The sequence below is a fragment of the Dysidea avara genome, chromosome 8 (assembly GCF_963678975.1).
Source record: "Dysidea avara chromosome 8, odDysAvar1.4, whole genome shotgun sequence".
NCBI lineage: Eukaryota > Metazoa > Porifera > Demospongiae > Dictyoceratida > Dysideidae > Dysidea > Dysidea avara.
Window position 1 is genome coordinate 34,106,158 of NC_089279.1, and position 18,726 is coordinate 34,124,883.

The 18,726-nt window shown below is 36.7% G+C and overlaps 2 protein-coding genes across 2 annotated transcripts; both read right to left on the bottom strand.

Moving 5' to 3' along the window:
- Positions 1-265: 265 nt before the first annotated feature.
- On the bottom strand, positions 266-14,152 carry LOC136263967 (uncharacterized). Its single transcript, XM_066058636.1, has 6 exons — positions 12,780-14,152; positions 10,496-11,531; positions 10,261-10,410; positions 3,175-3,394; positions 1,994-2,044; positions 266-598 (listed from the first exon to the last, which is right to left on the bottom strand). The coding sequence occupies exons 1-6, from the start codon at positions 14,126-14,128 to the stop codon at positions 324-326; spliced, it is 3,081 nt and encodes a 1,026-aa protein (XP_065914708.1). The 5' UTR covers positions 14,129-14,152; the 3' UTR covers positions 266-323.
- Positions 14,153-14,169: 17 nt separating this feature from the next.
- On the bottom strand, positions 14,170-16,768 carry LOC136264965 (leucine-rich repeat serine/threonine-protein kinase 1-like). Its single transcript, XM_066059729.1, has 2 exons — positions 14,300-16,768; positions 14,170-14,232 (listed from the first exon to the last, which is right to left on the bottom strand). Exons 1-2 carry the CDS (start codon positions 16,766-16,768, stop codon positions 14,170-14,172), a joined length of 2,532 nt encoding a protein of 843 aa, XP_065915801.1.
- Between the last annotated feature and the right edge of the window lie 1,958 nt (positions 16,769-18,726).

Consider the following 18,726-nt stretch of genomic DNA (forward strand, 5'->3'; position numbering starts at 1 on the left):
GTTAAACGTTCAGTGTTTGTGCATTTATATCAGCCGAGACCATACACAAAAAGAATCATATGCAGATTTTCCAAGGGTGCATGGACTATAAGAGAATATTACACAGTAGATACGTATGTCATGCTGCAAGGCTTAAAGGTATGTAATATGACAAGGCTCCAAAAATCAACTTGTCTGGACAAATTAGTTCACCTTTTCTACAAACTATAATGCATAATAAAACACATATTACATATAAATTATTTGTATCTAAAGTGAAGCTTTTTTTAATATTGCAGTGTTTGTAAAAAATACAAAACAATTATATTGTCTATATTGAATTCTTATCTTGATACTATATCTTTCACTGCTTCGATTGCACTATTGTGGTTGTACTGCTCTAAAGCACAGATAAGTTTGCAGTAACAAGGAGAGCTATCAGCATCCAACCACTTGGAACACACTTTAAAATATCTGTCTTCAATGCTTCTTTGGTTAACTGAAATGATTTCAACTATTCTGGGATTTAACATCTCCATCCCTATTTCTCTCCAAAAACAACACAAGTTATACTGCAGTTGTACAAGTATCCTAAGAGAAGGCTTTTTGCAGTATTCATCTGTGGAAATACGTATACATGTATATATAACCTAAAATTTAAAAAAAAATTTAACCATGTAATTTGTACAGTCAAACTTTCAAACAGGAAGTATTAGAAACACTGTAATATGCCAGTATACAAATTTTTTACATTTGAGTATAATATAGATCTCACAGATAAAAAAGCAATGTGAAGAAATCAAGCCCATAGCCTTATTCTGACTGCATGTCAGTTAACAGAAAAAATTTCATAAGAACTGGTTGGGGATCACTTTGAGGATATTTATGGACTTAGTTATGCCTAACTATAGTACTGACAGGAGAAGTGCATGAGGTTGTTTTTTAGTGATATTTTTGGGCAGGAAAGTCCAAACCTTTACGATCCCTATACTATACAGTACTATACTCAGTATACTGTACTGTGTGATATACGTAACAGAAGAATATAGGCAGACATCCTGCCTACGTCCTTTCCAATCATGAGTGTCAGAGTAAAAGGTGTAAGTTGTAAGACTCAGTCCTAATGCTGCCGAAGGCAGGGGGCCTGGGGGCACGCTCTCCCAGGAAATGTTTTGTAACTTTTACATTTTGAGATGCTATTTGGAGGCAATTTTGGGCTGCAATAAGGTGCTACATACTAGTTAGCTACCTAAAAATGTTGAACGTTATGCATATGGACACTGACAAAAAGGCACCTTGCTTAACTCTTAGATATCATTTGAGTTTATTAATTAGGAGTATATGTTTCCAAAGTAGCTACAAACAGAAACAAAGTCAAATAACAGTAATTATTTTAGAGGTGCTTAATATGGACAAAGTGCGTGGACATGAAGCTGTTCTGGGTGAAAGACAGTGTTGTTTCAATCAATTGTTGTCAAGTATTGCATGTTCACTACCTTTAGTTTTGGCTTCATCCAGTTTAAAAGTTTTTCTTTTATTTTAGCTAAAACGTGGTGAGGCTCTGACCTTACTGATCGCACCTAGTGTGTCTGACTGTGTAAAGCTATTGAGTTTCTATTTAGATGTATAGAGTAAAGGACTATATTTTATCAAGTGAAGCATAGCGACATCCTGAGAGGTGGACGGTCTAACTTAAATAACTGACAAAAGAATATAACCCATACAAGACACCACATAACAGTAAAACACTGCTAGTAAAGCTAACCTATAGCCTGTGAAGCAGCTTGTATGTGTACTGGAAAGAACATAACCAAGTGGAGTCAGTGGACCATCACAAGAAACATGGGTACATTTTTGAGCAATAATAGTTGCGTTGCATCTACTGTTTATAACAATCTTTCATATTTTATTCCACTCAAGGCTAAATAGTGGGTACTGGGTACAGTTTCTTTCTGCCAAAGCTTGCACACACACAGCATTAAACCAACATTACACCAAGTTAAAGAAACCTCACCTATGTGTTTGATATCAATTGAAGCAGCTGATTCTGACACCTGTGTATTTCCTAAAATGCCAACATAAAAAGAATCATATACAGACTAATACAGCTAAACCTCTCTATTTTGGTCACCATTGGGGTACTTTCCTGACTTTATTCAGCAAGTGACACTTTGCATATACAATTACAACCATGCCAACCACATGTTTGTGCCTGATCAAATATGCAACTCGTAAATTTGCATACAGCTTAATACAGCTAAAATTGCTGATAGGATCTGCCATTTGTGGTTCTAAGGACAGTCTGTTATGCAGTTTGATCCTTGTTGCCTTCCCTTGATAGTAAAATGCAAAAAATTTTAGGTGCTTATGGTTAGATTTTGTTGTGCTGCTGATACACAGCCAGGAATCATACAGTACGATAGTACTGTATAGTAGGGACCACAAAGGAGTATAGGCATGGCCCACAAAATAACATCACTCAAAAACCAGCCTCAATTTTCCCTGACGATGATGAGGCAGTATTGGTTAGATACCCAAACAAGCTTTCAGATTGACCCAAAACGCTTTCAACAAGTTGCTATGGATTTTTTTAAATTTATTTAACGGAATTGAAATTCACAAGAATTTGAAATATACTGATCATAAGGATGAGTGGAACAGTACTATAGGACAGTAGTCAGTAAGCAACAGATTTAGAATGGCTGTTGCTGTTGTTTGTCACTATCATGAAACAAGCTGCTGATTAAAGTCCCCTTTGTCCTGTATACACGACAAGTTGGGCTAAATTCTCATACTGGTTTGTAAAGCATGCACTTACATGATATACTCATTTGAAACCCTGCAATTCTTTGAACTTTAAATTTCTGACTCTGAAATTCAGATTTTGCATCTTGTGCAAAAATTTATGATCCTACTATACATCCAGTACATTTACAATGCTATACAAGTACTGTATCGTATACTGGGAAAGTAAGTATATGTATATAGGGGGTTGCAAGGGTTTAGTAGTGTATAAACATGGTTTGTCAAACTTGGCCCCTTCATACACACACTTAGTTAAATACAATGTGTCTAACTTTTCATTGTTAAACCAAGAGTTCATTATATAAAGTACTCTTAGTAGTTGTACCAATATTTTGCACTGCAAATAACTCTACTTTCCAATAATATTACACTAATAATGATCTAACCAACCTGCACCAATGTGGAAGCAAAAGTCACCTATGTGACCATCTTCTTTGTTTATATGATTATGCTTAATCTTGACTGTAATATTCATTGTAAGACTTCTACTTGATGACTGTCTTGTACATTCCAATGCAAATCTTGGAGGATACACATCTAAAAGTTCCATTTCTTCCAACAAATCAATTTTATTCTTGTATATTTGAAAATTAAACTGGTCGTATACAATCTGTAAATAAGTACAGCATCAATTTCATGCAGTTACTCTTTAATTAATTAACCCTTTGGCCCCTATGTTAATAAAAAAAGTGTTCCGTTAAACGCGAAAGCCAATATATTGGCTTTTGTTACACGCATGCATTCAAATGCACATATCTTGTAAACGAAATATCCTATGAATATACGGTTTGGACCACCCTACTCTGTGGTTAATGGGTAATACCTAAGCTTTATCCGAACATTGTAGCACGATCGAGTGTGAAGTAAGGCCAATATGCATTTTAAAGAATTTTTGGCCATTTTTAAGACAATAATTGCTACGATACTACCTGTCATAAAGGAGAGACGGAATAAAGAAGGTTAGTAAAAGTTATATGATGTTGTAGATCTATCCTTCGTGAGTAGTTTAACACAAACCACGAAGGAATAGGTTGTTCCTACATGGAGTAACAGGAGCCCAAATTTATATGTCAAAACGTGTATTTTTGTAAAATAAATTTCGTTTTTTTTGAGAACCAAAGCCAAAATATTGGCTTTAGGTGCCAAAGGGTTAAGGAGCATTAGTAACATCAAGACACACAGTAGTGTGTCGTGCAGCCCAAGAAGCCGGCGTGTAACACCCGTGAGTATATTGACAGGAAGAAAGAAAATGCAATTTTCACACCTCCGTAGCTCTGTACTGCCTTGATGAAACAAGACGATTTTTGCTGTGGACACTCCCTCCACCTTCAGCACTCCACATTCCACATTTGAGCGAAATCGCTTCAAGCGTTCCCGAGATATGCGACTTCAAAAATTGGCTTAGTTTCTTCGTTTTTTTTTCTTCTTATTTTTCTTCCTCTTTTCGCACACTTTATACAAAAACTGCTATAAAACGCGAACGCCATATCCGATCGCCTTGAAATTTGGCACACAGAAGGGGGGTATAAAGGCGCATCCCTGTACCAACTTTGGCTGAAATACGATAAACAGGCAAAGAGATATGAGTGATTATTCACAAAAAATAACACCAATATGTTGTCACGCCTACAGGGTAAACCGCGTATGGGAAGAAGCTGAAAATCGGTGGGTGAATAGGTTAACTATTGAACCTCAAACCTTTTGTGGTTTGAAAGAAATCGAGCTAAAAACCAGGAAGATACAACGAAAAAACCAACAGTGTGTAACAATTATGCAATCGAGATTAGCTAATAAAAAACGACTGCTTGCCACGCCTACCAGGTAAACCGCTTGGGGTAATGCTTTGAAAATCGTTGTACAGATGGAGTTATCATCTTTAAAAGGCTCTTCAATGGTGTAGAAGAATCAGACTTAAAGCCACGGAGTTATAACACGAAATCCAACTTGGTGTAGCAAGTGCGAGATCAAGATACTCTAATAGAGCAGTCATCCTAATAGAGCAGTCATCCTAATAGAGCAGTCACCCGAAGAGAATTCAAAAGATCAGTTAGAAACAAATAACCTGTATAGAGATCAGCTACAAACAAGTCACCCTGTAGAGAGATCAGCCACAAACAATTCACCCTGTAGAGAGATCAGCTAGAAGAAGTTACCTTGTAAGGAATTCATGCAACTATAGAAAGAGATAATTCAGCTAGAAGAAATCACCTTGTAGAGTTCAGCTACAAAGAAACCATAATTTAGAGAGTTCAGCTACAAACAAATCGCCCTGTAGAGAGATCAGCTAGAAGAAGTCACCTTGTAGAGAGTTCAGCTACAAAGAAACCACCATGTAGGGAGTTCAGCTAGAAGAAGTTACCTTGTAGAGAGTTCAGTTACAAAGAAACCACCATGTAGAAAGTTCAGCTACAAACTAGTGACCTTGTGGAGACATCAGCTAGAAGAAGCTACCTTGTAGAGAGTTCAGCTACAAAGAAACCATCACGCGGAGAGCTCAGCTGCAAACAAATCACCTGTACAGAATTCAGCTACAAACAAATCACCCTGTAGAAAGATCAGCTAGAAGAAGTCACCTTGTAGAGAGTTCAGCTACAAAGAAACCACCATGTAGGGAGTTCAGCTAGAAGAAGTTACCTTGTAGAGAGTTCAGCTACGAAGAAACCATAATGAAGAGAGTTCAGCTGCAAACAAATCTCCCTGTAGAGAGTTTAGTTAGAAGAAGTTACCTTGTAGAGAGTTCAGCTACAAAGAAACCATTCTGTAAAGAGCTCAGCTGCAAACAAATCACCTGTACAGAATTCAGCTACAAACAAATCACCCTGTAGAGAGATCAGCTAGAAGAAGTTACCTTGTAGAGAGTTCAGCTACAAATTTAAAGAAAACATCATGTGGAGAGTTCAGCTGCAAACAAATCACCTGTAGAGAGTTCAGCTACAAAGAAACCACCATGTAGGGAGTTCAGCTAGAAGAAGTTACCTTGTAGAGAGTTCAGCTACAAAGAAACCATCATGAAGAGAGTTCAGCTGCAAAGAAATCTCCCTGTAGAGAGTTCAGTTAGAAGAAGTTACCTTGTAGAGAGTTCAGCTACAAAGAAACCATCATGAAGAGAGTTCAGCTACAAACAAATCACCCTGTAGAGAGATCAGCTAGAAGAAGTCACCTTGTAGAGAGTTCAGCTACAAAGAAACTACCATATAGAGTTCAGATGCAAACAAATCACCCTGTAGAAAAATCAGCTACAAACAAATCACCCTGTAGAAAGATCAGCTAGAAGAAGTCACCTTGTAGAGAGTTCAGCTACAAAGAAACCATCATGAAGAGAGTTTAGCTGCAAACAAATCTCCCTGTAGAGAGTTCAGTTAGAAGAAGTTACCATGTAGAGAGTTCAGCTACAAAGAAACCATTCTGTAAAGAGCTCAGCTGCAAACAAATCACCTGTATAGAATTCAGCTACAAACAAATCACCCTGTAGAGAGATCAACTAAAAGAAATTACCTTGTAGAGAGTTCAGCTACAATGAAACCACCATGTAGAGAGTTCAGCTAGAAGAAATTACCTTGTAGAGAGTTCAGCTACAAAGAAACCATCATGAAGAGAGTTCAGCTACAAACAAATCACCCTGTAGAGAGATCAGCTAGAAGAAGTCACCTTGTAGAGAGTTCAGCTACAAAGAAACTACCATATAGAGTTCAGATGCAAACAAATCACCCTGTAGAAAAATCAGCTACAAACAAATCACCCTGTAGAAAGATCAGCTAGAAGAAGTCACCTTGTAGAGAGTTCAGCTACAAAGAAACCATCATAAAGAGAGTTTAGCTGCAAACAAATCTCCCTGTAGAGAGTTCAGTTAGAAGAAGTTACCATGTAGAGAGTTCAGCTACAAAGAAACCATTCTGTAAAGAGCTCAGCTGCAAACAAATCACCTGTATAGAATTCAGCTACAAACAAATCACCCTGTAGAGAGATCAACTAAAAGAAATTACCTTGTAGAGAGTTCAGCTACAATGAAACCACCATGTAGAGAGTTCAGCTAGAAGAAATTACCTTGTAGAGAGTTCAGCTACAAAGAAACCATCATCTAGATAGTTCAGCTGCAAACAAATCACCTGTAGAGAGTTCAGCTACAAACAAATCTCCCTGTAGAGAGATCAGCTAGAAGAAATTACCTTGTAGAGAGTTCAGCTACAGTAAAAAGAAACCACCATGTAGAGAGTTCAGCTGCAAAGAAATCACCCTGTAGAAAATTCTGCCACAAACAAATTGCCCTGTAGAAAGATCAGTTAGAAGTAGTTATCTTGTAGAGAGTTCAGCTACAAAGAAACCACCATGTAGAGAGTTAAGCTAGAAGAAATTACCTTGTAGAGAGTTCAGCTACAAAGAAACTATCATCTAGATAGTTCAGCTGCAAACAAATCACCTGTAGAGAGTTCAGCTACAAACAAATCTCCCTGTAGAGAGATCAGTTATAGTTCTCCTTACCATAAACTTCCGAAATTTTGTCACGATTCTTAAAAATCATAACTCAGTAATGGAAAATGATATTACCATTAAATTTGAAACTATGACACAAAATTAGATATTAATTTTGAGAACCTTTTTGCAAAGTGTTTGCAAGGAGACATTGATATTTGAGCTTGAAACTCTCTGATTTTCATGAAAAATGTAACAGTTCAAATGAAAAATGTAGCATTCTACATTTACAAGATTTAATGTGCTCACCTATGGTAAAGTAAAGAAAATACAGAGCATTTTTTTGATTGCTACTTTTAAATGATTTATGTGAACAATTATGTGACAAACCCAAAAAGCGTATGTACTACCATATACTTGTAGGGACTAAAATTCTTTTGTGTGGAGCAGAATCCATATTGCAATGTAGAAAACATTACAGAGCAATTTTAGCTTAGCGTATTTGCTTGTGCATATATTACTCAATCTCTGCAGGCATGCGGAAATTCTTGCTTCAAAATTTTATGAAATTAATTTAAAATATGTGGTAATCTAAGCTAATTGGCTTGATTTTTGTTTAATAATTCATATATAGCAACATAAAAGTTTATGAGGTGGTTAGGATTTGCTATTGTAAAGTTAAAAAAAAAATTTTTTTTAATACTTCGGAAGTTTATGGTAAGGAGAACTGTAGAAGAACGTAAATCGGATGGCTGCAGGTTCGAGGCTACCTAGGTCCAGTCATGGATTTTTTCTCCTTTCTCCAACTTTTCAAACACACCTTAAGTAGTTAAAGTCTAAGTAGCTAAAGTCTTTGAGCAGGCTGTAGGATCAGGTGTCCTACAGACCTTCAGCACTTGTGCTGTAAAGCATTAATAAAAAATAAAAGAAGTTACCTTGTAGAGAGTTCAGCTATAAAGAAACCATTCTGTAAAGAGCTCAGCAGCAAAAAAAATCACCTGTACAGAATCCAGCTACAAATAAATCACCCTGTAGAGAGAACAGCTAGAAGAAGTTACCTTGTTGATAGTTCAGCTACAAACAAATCACCCTGTAGGGAGATCAGCTAGAAGAAGTTGTCTTGAAGAGTGTTCAGTTACACAGAAACCACCATGGACAGTTCTGTAATAAATATATGTATTATATATATAATTTGTACATTTACTGATAAAATCAGAAATATTTAAAGTACATCTGCTTCATCTTTTCTTCTTCCTGTGGTAAAGAAAAAAAGATAGGTTAAAAAAAGTCCCAAAGCAGGCCATAGGCCGGCTTTGGGGTATACAAATACAAAAAGAAGTGAAATCTAATCCAAAACAGCCAAGCTGTAAAAAAAGTGTGCGGCCCTCAAAAAGGCTATGGTGAAAAAAGATGTGAAATCCAAGGTGGCGGCCAAGAAATGGCTGTGATGGTAGGTTAATGGCAAAAATTTTAATAACGACATTTCAGGTGAATTTTGTGCCAATTGACCAAGCGGCACCAAAATTCACCTGAATTGTTGTTATTAAAATTTTTACCATTAACCTACCATCACAGCCATTTCTTGGCCGCCACCTTGGATTTCACATCTTTTTTCACCATAGCCTTTTTGAGGGCCGCACACTTTTTTTACAGTTTGGCTGTTTTGGATTAGATTATTATTAACTTATTAGCAAAGGATCGTCAATGGTTTCATTTGAAATTGTATGTAACTCTACTGCTTTATCTTCCAAGGCAATTTGGTGGTTAAAATTAAACTTTTTGCAATCTTAACGATGAGACAAGTCTGTCATTAGGCACCGGCCGATTATGCCAGCATAATTTAAAGCATAATAGGTGACCAAAAGCATCAAGCATAATGCCAGCATAATAGGGACGATGTTTGAAAATTCAATTATATTGCGCAATACGCACGCCTGATCATGAAAGAAAGCAAATATTCACTGCCAATAGTATTATTAGTGCATTTCATATTTAAAAACGCGTAATATAACATATTAAATCGTTTCTTTGTTGGTTATTCACACTTTGCAGAAATATGATCGAGATACTCTAATAGAGCAGTCAGGAAAGGCTGATATATTTTAATAAAACAGTCAGTTCTAGAGCATAATCTTGATTTTGAAAGCATAATTTTGAGCATAATAGGCTTAATTATTGAGCAATGCTCAAAAGCAGAATAGGTAAAATTTTGGGCATAATAGGCCGGTGCCTATCTGTCATACAACACACTACTCATAAACTTTCATTAGTACAAGCTAAGTGCAAATATGTAGAGCACAACCAATTGCTAGTACAAAAAAAGCAATTCACTGGTTTGGCTGTTTTTTGTTTTTTTTTTGTTTTTTTTTTATGCATGTATAGAAGACCAGTAAATGAGACACTACATATAGTTCTGTTAGTAATTAGACAGCCATCATGTGTGACACAGTGTCAGTAATCTATGTCCATGCAATGCAGTAACCAAACATGGCCCTTAAACATTTTATGAACATTCTATTAAGAGAAATTTCTGCCAAAATTCTGATAAATACAACCCTGTTGTCATCACATGCTCATGATCACTGCTATACATAACACCCTGGCCATTGTGGCCAACCACATCTCTTATCTAAACGTTTGTACCACTTAGACCACATGCATGGGCATAGATACAAGGGGGCTAATGCTCCTCCATGTTTTAGGATTAAGATACCCTAATAAAGTAATCAGCTACTCTAATAGAACAGTAATAAAACATCCAGATGCATCTTCTGTACAAACTCACTACCATAATTCAAGGTGATTATTTTTGTGGAGAAATGCATCCAGATCCCTCTAGATGCATCATATGCTATGTAATTGTATCAACCATGCAGTTAGCAACCTTCTTATAGTTCTTAAAATTTGCTACACCCAACAGCACAGAACAATTTATTCTCTCTTGTTAGCCAATGTTGAAGCATATTGCATATGCCTTCTATATTGCTATTATAAAAAAATAATCCGTGCAGAATTTTTTTACAATTAGGTTGCTAGAGGAACAATCATAAACCATTTGTTTCTTACCGGCTTAACCTTAGCAGGTGTTAGAACCCAATCAGCATCACTAGGAGTACCATCATATGCTAACTCCAAATACTGCTCATTATACATGGTAAACACTTCAGCACTTTGCAGAAGGCGTTCATTTTTTCTAGCATACTGTCCTTTGACATTCTGCAGTGAAAAATAAACAGCTGTTGCATAATAAAGAACAAAACCTATGTATTTACATCAGTTACATTGCTGTTACAATATTTACCTTGATGCAAAGAACATTTTGATAACAAAAACAAACTTCAGCTGCATATATAACAGAATTTGCAAGTCCTGGTTTAGTAAAATTGTAATACATACTAATAAATTCACTGGAATTGATAGGCATCTCATCTGCCAAACAAAATGAACAGAAATGATCAGTAGAATATACACAGTAGTTGAGATCAGCATCAACAAAGCATTTCACTTTCCTCATCACACAACGCCCACTGTTACTATAGCTATTATACAGTTTACATGCTTCTAGCATACATATTGTATTAATGGCATCCAAACTATCAACATGAGCATAATGGCTCACTATAAGGTACACCGGAATCTTGAATTGATAATTCGCTCCAATCCACACAAAGCTGCTAATGGGACAGTAATTGGCAGGCAAATCAAATGGAGCAAAGAGACTACTAGACACTTTAATTTCTACCAAATGACTCTGTAAAATGGCACCTGGTGGTACAAACAATGCTGTGTCGTGATCCTCATAGTAGTACACTCCACCGTTGTGATCAACATAGTGTATAAATATTTCAGAATTCTCAAAAGGGCAACTTTCCTCCACTTTCTTAATTTCAGTATTGCTATCCACTGAATAAGTAAAACTTACTTCAAATATATTACCATGCTTTAGATATATTGGATTACTCTTAGTTAAGTAAAATAAGTCAAATGAAAAAAGCTCTCCAAAATGATCAGCAAAATTCCTGAAAGTTGTCAAATTTCGAGGCCTCAAGTGTTTACCATCTACAACCAATTCCAGTATGCAATGATTCACAGACAAAATAACATCAATAATAAATTGTTTTTCTGATAAAAACTTGTAGTCATTGCTACACAATTTCAGTTTAAGAAGCTTAGAGTTAAACTGTAAATACTGTGCCAACTGAACCATCTGTACTACTTCAATAGCACTTTTAGACAAATCCAATACCTCCAATGAGGATATGTCAAATTGTACTATGTCACAGTTAAAACTATCAGGAGAAGCTTGCATTTTTGTCTTACACAATCTCATCAAGTTACTAAGTACAAAAAAATTAAGTAATCATTAACAAACTTGTAATATTTATGAGGGCTTTGCCTGATATGTATGCCAACAACCTGAGGACCGCAAGCCCAAAGGCATACATATCAGGCAAAAGCCCAAATGCCCTATGTTACAACCAATATGAAATCTATAGCAGGTTAATAGCCTGTGCCAGGTGATCAATCACTCAAGCCAATACGAGTGCAACCACTGGTAATTATATATACATGTCAGCAGCTGGTACATTCTGGCTATGTTTGGTTATGATGAACGAACAAATCTGAGAGATACCACAGAGAATTTTGGTTACAAGAGTTTAACGTTTTAATCAGTGCTGTTGAATCATTTATGGCATAATTGCAGAGTTTACTAAAAGCCTAGATGGGCATATGCTTGCTTCATATAGAGTAGTAATTTCATGTTATCAGTAATGTGGGTGTGGTCTGTACTTGAAAACATGCAGAAACAATTGCAATAGCACTACTTCTCACCTTAGCCTAACATTAACCCAATGTTTTTCAGTGTAAGGATAAAACGTAACGCTCTCCATCTGAACGGTTTCTATGGCCAAATCCAAGTCGTGCATACTAATCACATGAGTATTAATTGATCCCCACAATCGATTTTGGCCTTAATTCCTATGTAATTGCTGCCCATTTGTAGGTCACTTGTAGCCTGGGCTAAATTCAGATGTAGCCTGGGCAAAGTTGCCAACTGGGCTACATTGTGATTTGTGAATGTAGCCCGGGGTGGCTCCTTTGATCTGAGAGATGTGAAAGTGATACATTGATTAATGGTACCCAGGTTGTATTGTAGTAATCAGGCTCTTCATTTTTCTGTTTTTAACAAAACCCCTTTGCCTTTGCAGATGCAAACAAACAAAATACACAATTTTTTTAAGGAGTTAGGCATACAGAACCCACACCTACAGCTGACAGTGGGCATTTGCCTATTCTTAAAACAAAGTCTGCATTAATTTTGTGTACAAATGTCCAACATCTCATATTCCACCAGATTTACTTCAAATGTAGTATAGACATAAGCACTAAATATACATCAAGTAAATAAGTAGGTCACTGTAATGGTTATTTTATTCACATTTGACATATGACATACATATTTCACAGTGTCTTAACCATAGTATGAGTCTTGACCATGCATTGTCCAAACTAATGCCAAATATGCTCAAAACCCATTGCCTTTTGTGTGGAAAACAAATACAACATAAACCCTTGTAACATACTTGACTTCCCAAACAATAGCAACCCCAGCTATGTCCACTAGCAGACTGTTTTCATGTTTATTCAGAAACAATTCGATTAAACTATCATTGGGTTGGAAGGTTTTTCCACCACTTAATATCAAGTACTTCTGGAAAGGACCAGGGCAGTTGATAGTACACAAAAAGTATACACAACTGGAGTACAGTTTGAAATCAGCAAGAACTTTACTAGGACAGTTTATATCAAACACAATGATGTGTCCACTGGCTAAACCAATCCATACAGAATCAACAGAGGTACATAAGGCAGTAATTATTTGGTCTCTAGGGTCACTGACACAACACCTATCCTTGGCTAAAATACCCACATCAACATCACATAAGTGTGTACATTGGTAAGCATCCCAAGATGACAACAAGGTACTTCCAAGGCAAGCAGTCCACACCTGATCACCATTACCAGACAGTACCATCTTTCCTATGTAAGCATGATTTTTAGATTTCATCTCCTCCTTACTATGAACTTCAAGAGTGGTGGGAGTCATAAAATATATTTTATTACAACTGGATACCCACAAGTGAGTCTGAGTCAACACCAATCCATCCACACAATATTCTGATACACGATAGTGACAATGCGACCATATGTCATCGTACATGCACTGTTCATCAATACAGATAGCAAAACAGTAACCCTCTTCTGTACCAATGTACATGGTATGTTCAGAACTACTAATACATGACACCACGATGTTTCCTGTTGATATCTCATGTAACAGCTCTTGTGACTGCCCATAAAATATAAATACGACACTACTCCCTATGTCAAATTGTGCAGCAATCCAAACATACTCAGCACACTGTTCCATACAACACACTTGGACATTTCTTAAGAAGTGCTTATAGACTATCTCTAATGGACTTGTTTTAAAGATATTTAGTTCAGTTCCTCCTACTCCATCACAACATACCCATAGCTCATTACATAACTCAGTCTCACTGAAAGAGACAATGCAACCATTGGAAACGGTGCTCTTACCAGTGAAAGTAATGGTACCTATGTCAGTTTCAAACTGGCAAACAACTTCATTATAATCAATTAGATACACTGGGTCTACATTAGTAGGAATGAGATCTTTTAAATGGACTTTGTGAGTAGCACCACACTCTGTAGTCAACTTGTTACTGTCGATCAGTGGCAACAACTGGCCTACTTGGAATTCGAATGGGTCTTTAACACCAAGTTGGACACACACATAACAGGGGACCCTTTGCTCAACTAATGTAGGATATTGTTTAGAAATTAGCTGATTAATCAGTTGAATCAACTGACACATCACTTTGCACCCTCCAACTGTTGGTGAGCACATGATTGCAATACCATCCTTGTCCTTGTGATTGGAGATTTCAATTAAAGATGAAATGACAAAACACAGCCTATTTGCACTGTATTTAAGTCCTGTTTTCCAGTACACTAAGTTTTTAATGTTAGGTTCATTCAATGTATCATAGTGTTCTAGTTGTTGAGAGCCACTACACACCAGTTCAAACCAATAACTTTCTATAGACTCCTCTCTTAAATAAGATGAATCGTCCGTTATAGGGGACACTGATTCTGACCAAACACTACTAGAATGCTCTAAAAGTTCATCAGATATGCTACAGAAAGAACGTGTCTCACTGCTAAAATAATCACTAGTTGAAATTATGTCATCACGGTTAACTGGTATTTGCTCATTTATTACATCCATGACTTCTTTGACAGACTTTGTTACACTTGATAGCAACTGACTCCAAAAGTACTGACTTTCAGACAGAAGTGGAGAAAACAGAATGAAACGCTTAAAGTAACGTTTTTCATCAGACAGAATAACTGAGCGAGTAATAGGAAGTAAAGAAGGAATTAGAATCCTTCTACACTCGTTATCTAGTGGTAGAGCAATCTCAAACTTATTAAGTAGTGTAAGAAAGTATTTCACAGGAAACCCCATGTCCTTAACTATACAAAACAGATCCTCTACTTTCAAGATACCTTGTATAGCATAAGACTTCATTTGCTTGACAGAAACAACTGCAGACAGGATGTCATAGAGAAAAGAAGGATCAATAATATACAAGTCATCCAGATTATGCTTACTATCAGCATAAAACAGCAAGGCACCAACTTCATGTAAAAATTGGCTAGCATTGTGTATTTCTTCATAATCATCATCCTTGATGTCAGTAAGACCATAATCCCTTATTAACTTCCTGAACTCTCCAGCATACATAAAGCACCTGTTTTTCTTTAGCTTTTGATAAATACTGATTAGTTTCCTATCTAATGTGTGGTAGCTGGATGGAATCATGGCACCCATCACACATCGATTGTTTAGCTTGTATTCTGAAGCAGCATTGTAAATGTCATCCTTCAGTTTAACCAAATCCTCTGTTTCATATTGTAATCCCACTACATTATGGCTAGCAACAAATAGAGAATGGTACTGAGCAGTGAGCTCTTGTACTTTTCCCAGTAGATAGTTAACCTTTTCTGATTTTTCTTCATCAGACAACATATCAAGAAAGGTACCCACAATAATGACACAAGAATCTGGAACTTGAGTAGAAATACTGTCCAGAAATGGCTTTAGACTGGAAACTCCATCATCCCCTTCGGTGACATTCCACAGCAATAAATACATGGATCGCTTAGACAAAAAACAATGGTAAGTGGCATCATATCCTTCCTGATTAGTAAAGTCCCAAATTCTGAAGTTAAAAGTCCTTTTACCTGATGATTGCGGAGTATGTTTCCACTTGCTAATAACTATACTACATGACTCATTGCTAATTTGCTTGCTAAGCAATCTAGCTACAATTGTGGACTTCCCTACTCCAGGCTTACCAAGAACCATTAATTTCATATGTAAATATTCATGAGCATTGCGTAGTTGACTATTGAGGTATTGGATACAGTCATCTGTAGAAGCACGATAATTCTTGGGAGGATGATTTAAATCATTAAGACCTTCTAGATTAAGATCATGAAGATTTTTTAACTGGCCTAGCTGATTAGGAAGGGTAAGAATTGTTGAGTTATAGGCAATATTGAGTGTGGTAAGAGCAAGAAATGAACATACACAATCAGGAACAGTGTGAAGCTGGTTGAAGCTAATATCAAGAATCTCCAACTTAGGTGCTCCAAAATTAGGCAAGCTTCTCAAATGGTTGTGTGACAATTTAAGTACAAAGAGGGAAGCAGGTAATTGTGGTACATCAGGAATTTCCACAATGTAATTGTGTGACAGATTCAATGTGGCTATGCAAGGTAGCTCCAATAGGGAGTAGGGTACTTTACGTAACCTGTTCTGCTGCAAGTCAATCTTAGTACAGTGCTTCAAGTAGGTACCCATTTCTTTTGGGAGAGAAGGGAACTCATTACAAGCTAACATTAACTCTTTCACCCAGCAAACCTTTTGTAGCCAGGAGATTTCCAGCTGTGTCAAGCGCAAACCAAACCATAACACAGTTCCTTCTTCTTTATCTATGCCTGTTCTCAACAATAATTCTTCTCTTACTTTAGGAGCATTATTTCGTCGTGAAATTTCAATGGCTACAGCAGTCTTAAAAGATTGATCCAAGACACAATTCTGAAGTTCAGAGAGATTGTCCCTCACTGTTATAAGTATCTTAGAGTCCAATCCATCTACATCCTCACCATATAATGTCAAAATTAGAATCTGGTCATCCACCATGGCTGCCTTGATGATAAGAAGTGTTGCAGTAACTGAATATGTTTTTAGTTTGCGACTCTTGTCCAAAGCTTCATCAATACATGATGCACCACGAAGTATTAATTTTCCAACATTGCTTTGGTTCCCAGTTTCCACTGCAGCCATCAGAGCTTCATTAACGCAGTTTCTTTCTAGTTCATTGATAGGTGTCTTCAATAATTTATTGAGGTTGGGTCCATTAGTTCTTACTTCCTTTATTAGTTCTGCAAAACACAATGTTACATATAAAAAAAACATTCCACCTCATATTCCATAAACAAGAAATATATTTCAATTTACAAACTGTAAATTAACAAAATTGTTAATAATGATATAAACAAGTTGATGTTGTCAGGGGATTAATCATACAATCATGTAAACAAGGGACAAATATCGGTTGGCCACTTCTTAAAAATTGGATATTGAGTTTAATTCACTTAAAATTTTGACAATATAGTTCCAGTCCTACAATGATACCTCAGATCAAAGGAAATACCACAGGGTTATATTTCACATATTGCCCTGATCTCAGAGCGATACCATGACATTGTCCTGTGGTTAGAGTGAAGTTATGATGTAGCCCTGACCACAAATGCCTTTGATGCTGAAGCAGTATAAAATATTAATTCCACTGATTTTATTTAAGCTGCTTAAAGTTTTCCACTGTGGATTTGAGTTGATGATAGACTCTAATATATTGGTTTAGCTATGCTAAATGTTCTCTCAAAGGAAATGTATTGTATTATACAGTTCATCAACTAGGCATCACTGAATACATGATTTGAAGATAATTTTTCTACACAGCACATTTCAACCATGTAACGAGATGGCTTAGGCATCCTCAAGCTAGGTCAAATACCTTTGTAGTTAAGTTGATGGGACAAATGTCACTTTGTCTTTTCACCTATTAGGTGCACACACCTGAGTGGTATATTTAACTACATGCAATCCTTGGGCATATTTTATAGTTGTAACATGGTCTGCCTGATATGTCTACCCAGGACCTGAGGGCCTTGGGTCCTGGGTAAAAAGGCATCGACACCTCAGCAATTATGCCTTTAGAGTTACTTGTAACTTAAAAGTCTTTGATGTGGTCGAGGGTATTTTGATGTGGTCTGACATTTTGACCAGAGTCTTTGATCCTCAGGGCTCAGGTATGATATATACCATGCAAATAGCAGGGCAACTAATCCCCAAAATCAGTACGAGACCAATCACTGAATTTATTATATAGACCAACTTGTAAACTTCGATTATGGGTCAGCAGTAGTGCTCTGCGATATATCAGTAATACCGTTTATCGTGATAAATTGTCATAACCGATTATCATACCGTGACAGCGTTTGATAACCGATATATCAAAATAACGGTATATCGATGAATACCGGTATAGGATTGCTTTTAACCCAGCCTTTGGTGTTCAATTATCCAATTAGTTGATGGTTTAGCAGCCACGCCCTAAAAAAAACTATATATTTTTTTTTTGGTTTTAGGGATGATACCGCTTCATACTAGGCCCAAGACAGGGGCGTAGCCAGGAATTTTTTGAAGGGGATTCGGATTTAAAGTCGAATGTCTTCAGGGGAAGGCCTGGGTGCTTCCCCTAAACCACACATGTTTGAACGAAAATGATGCATACACAAAATGTGCCTTTAGGCAGTAACATTAAAAGGTGTTTGTGCATCTAACTAGCTAACACCTACACACTGCTGTTTATGCAGCTTATAGAAACTATAAATCTATTGTAAAACTAACTAATCTTCACTTCCAGACAGCATACTGACAGCCAACTTCAATTTCTTAGCACACGGAAGCCCTCCACACTCGAGTCCCTTAGTTGGCAATACTTCTTTCCAGCTATACCTGTTGATGGTCATTAACTTCAGACTTGGCTTGTACTCCAATATGTTTGAAACATCATGTGCCCACAACATGTAACAAATAAACATACCATTCATCAGGTAAATATACATCAACAATTCACAGTTTATGCTAACCTGACACATGTATAACATGACCACTCAAGTTTAGCAGCTGCTGCCTTGTAATATATCTCAACCAACCACTGAACAGTTCTTCTCCATTTCACTCGCGCCATTTTCAACCGTGCATCACATGCGCAATTGATTGCGTGATTCAATAGATATGATTTGCAATGTTTCAGCATTAATGTAATGTGACCCTGAAGAGTAGTACAGAGGAGCGCCAGTAGGCAA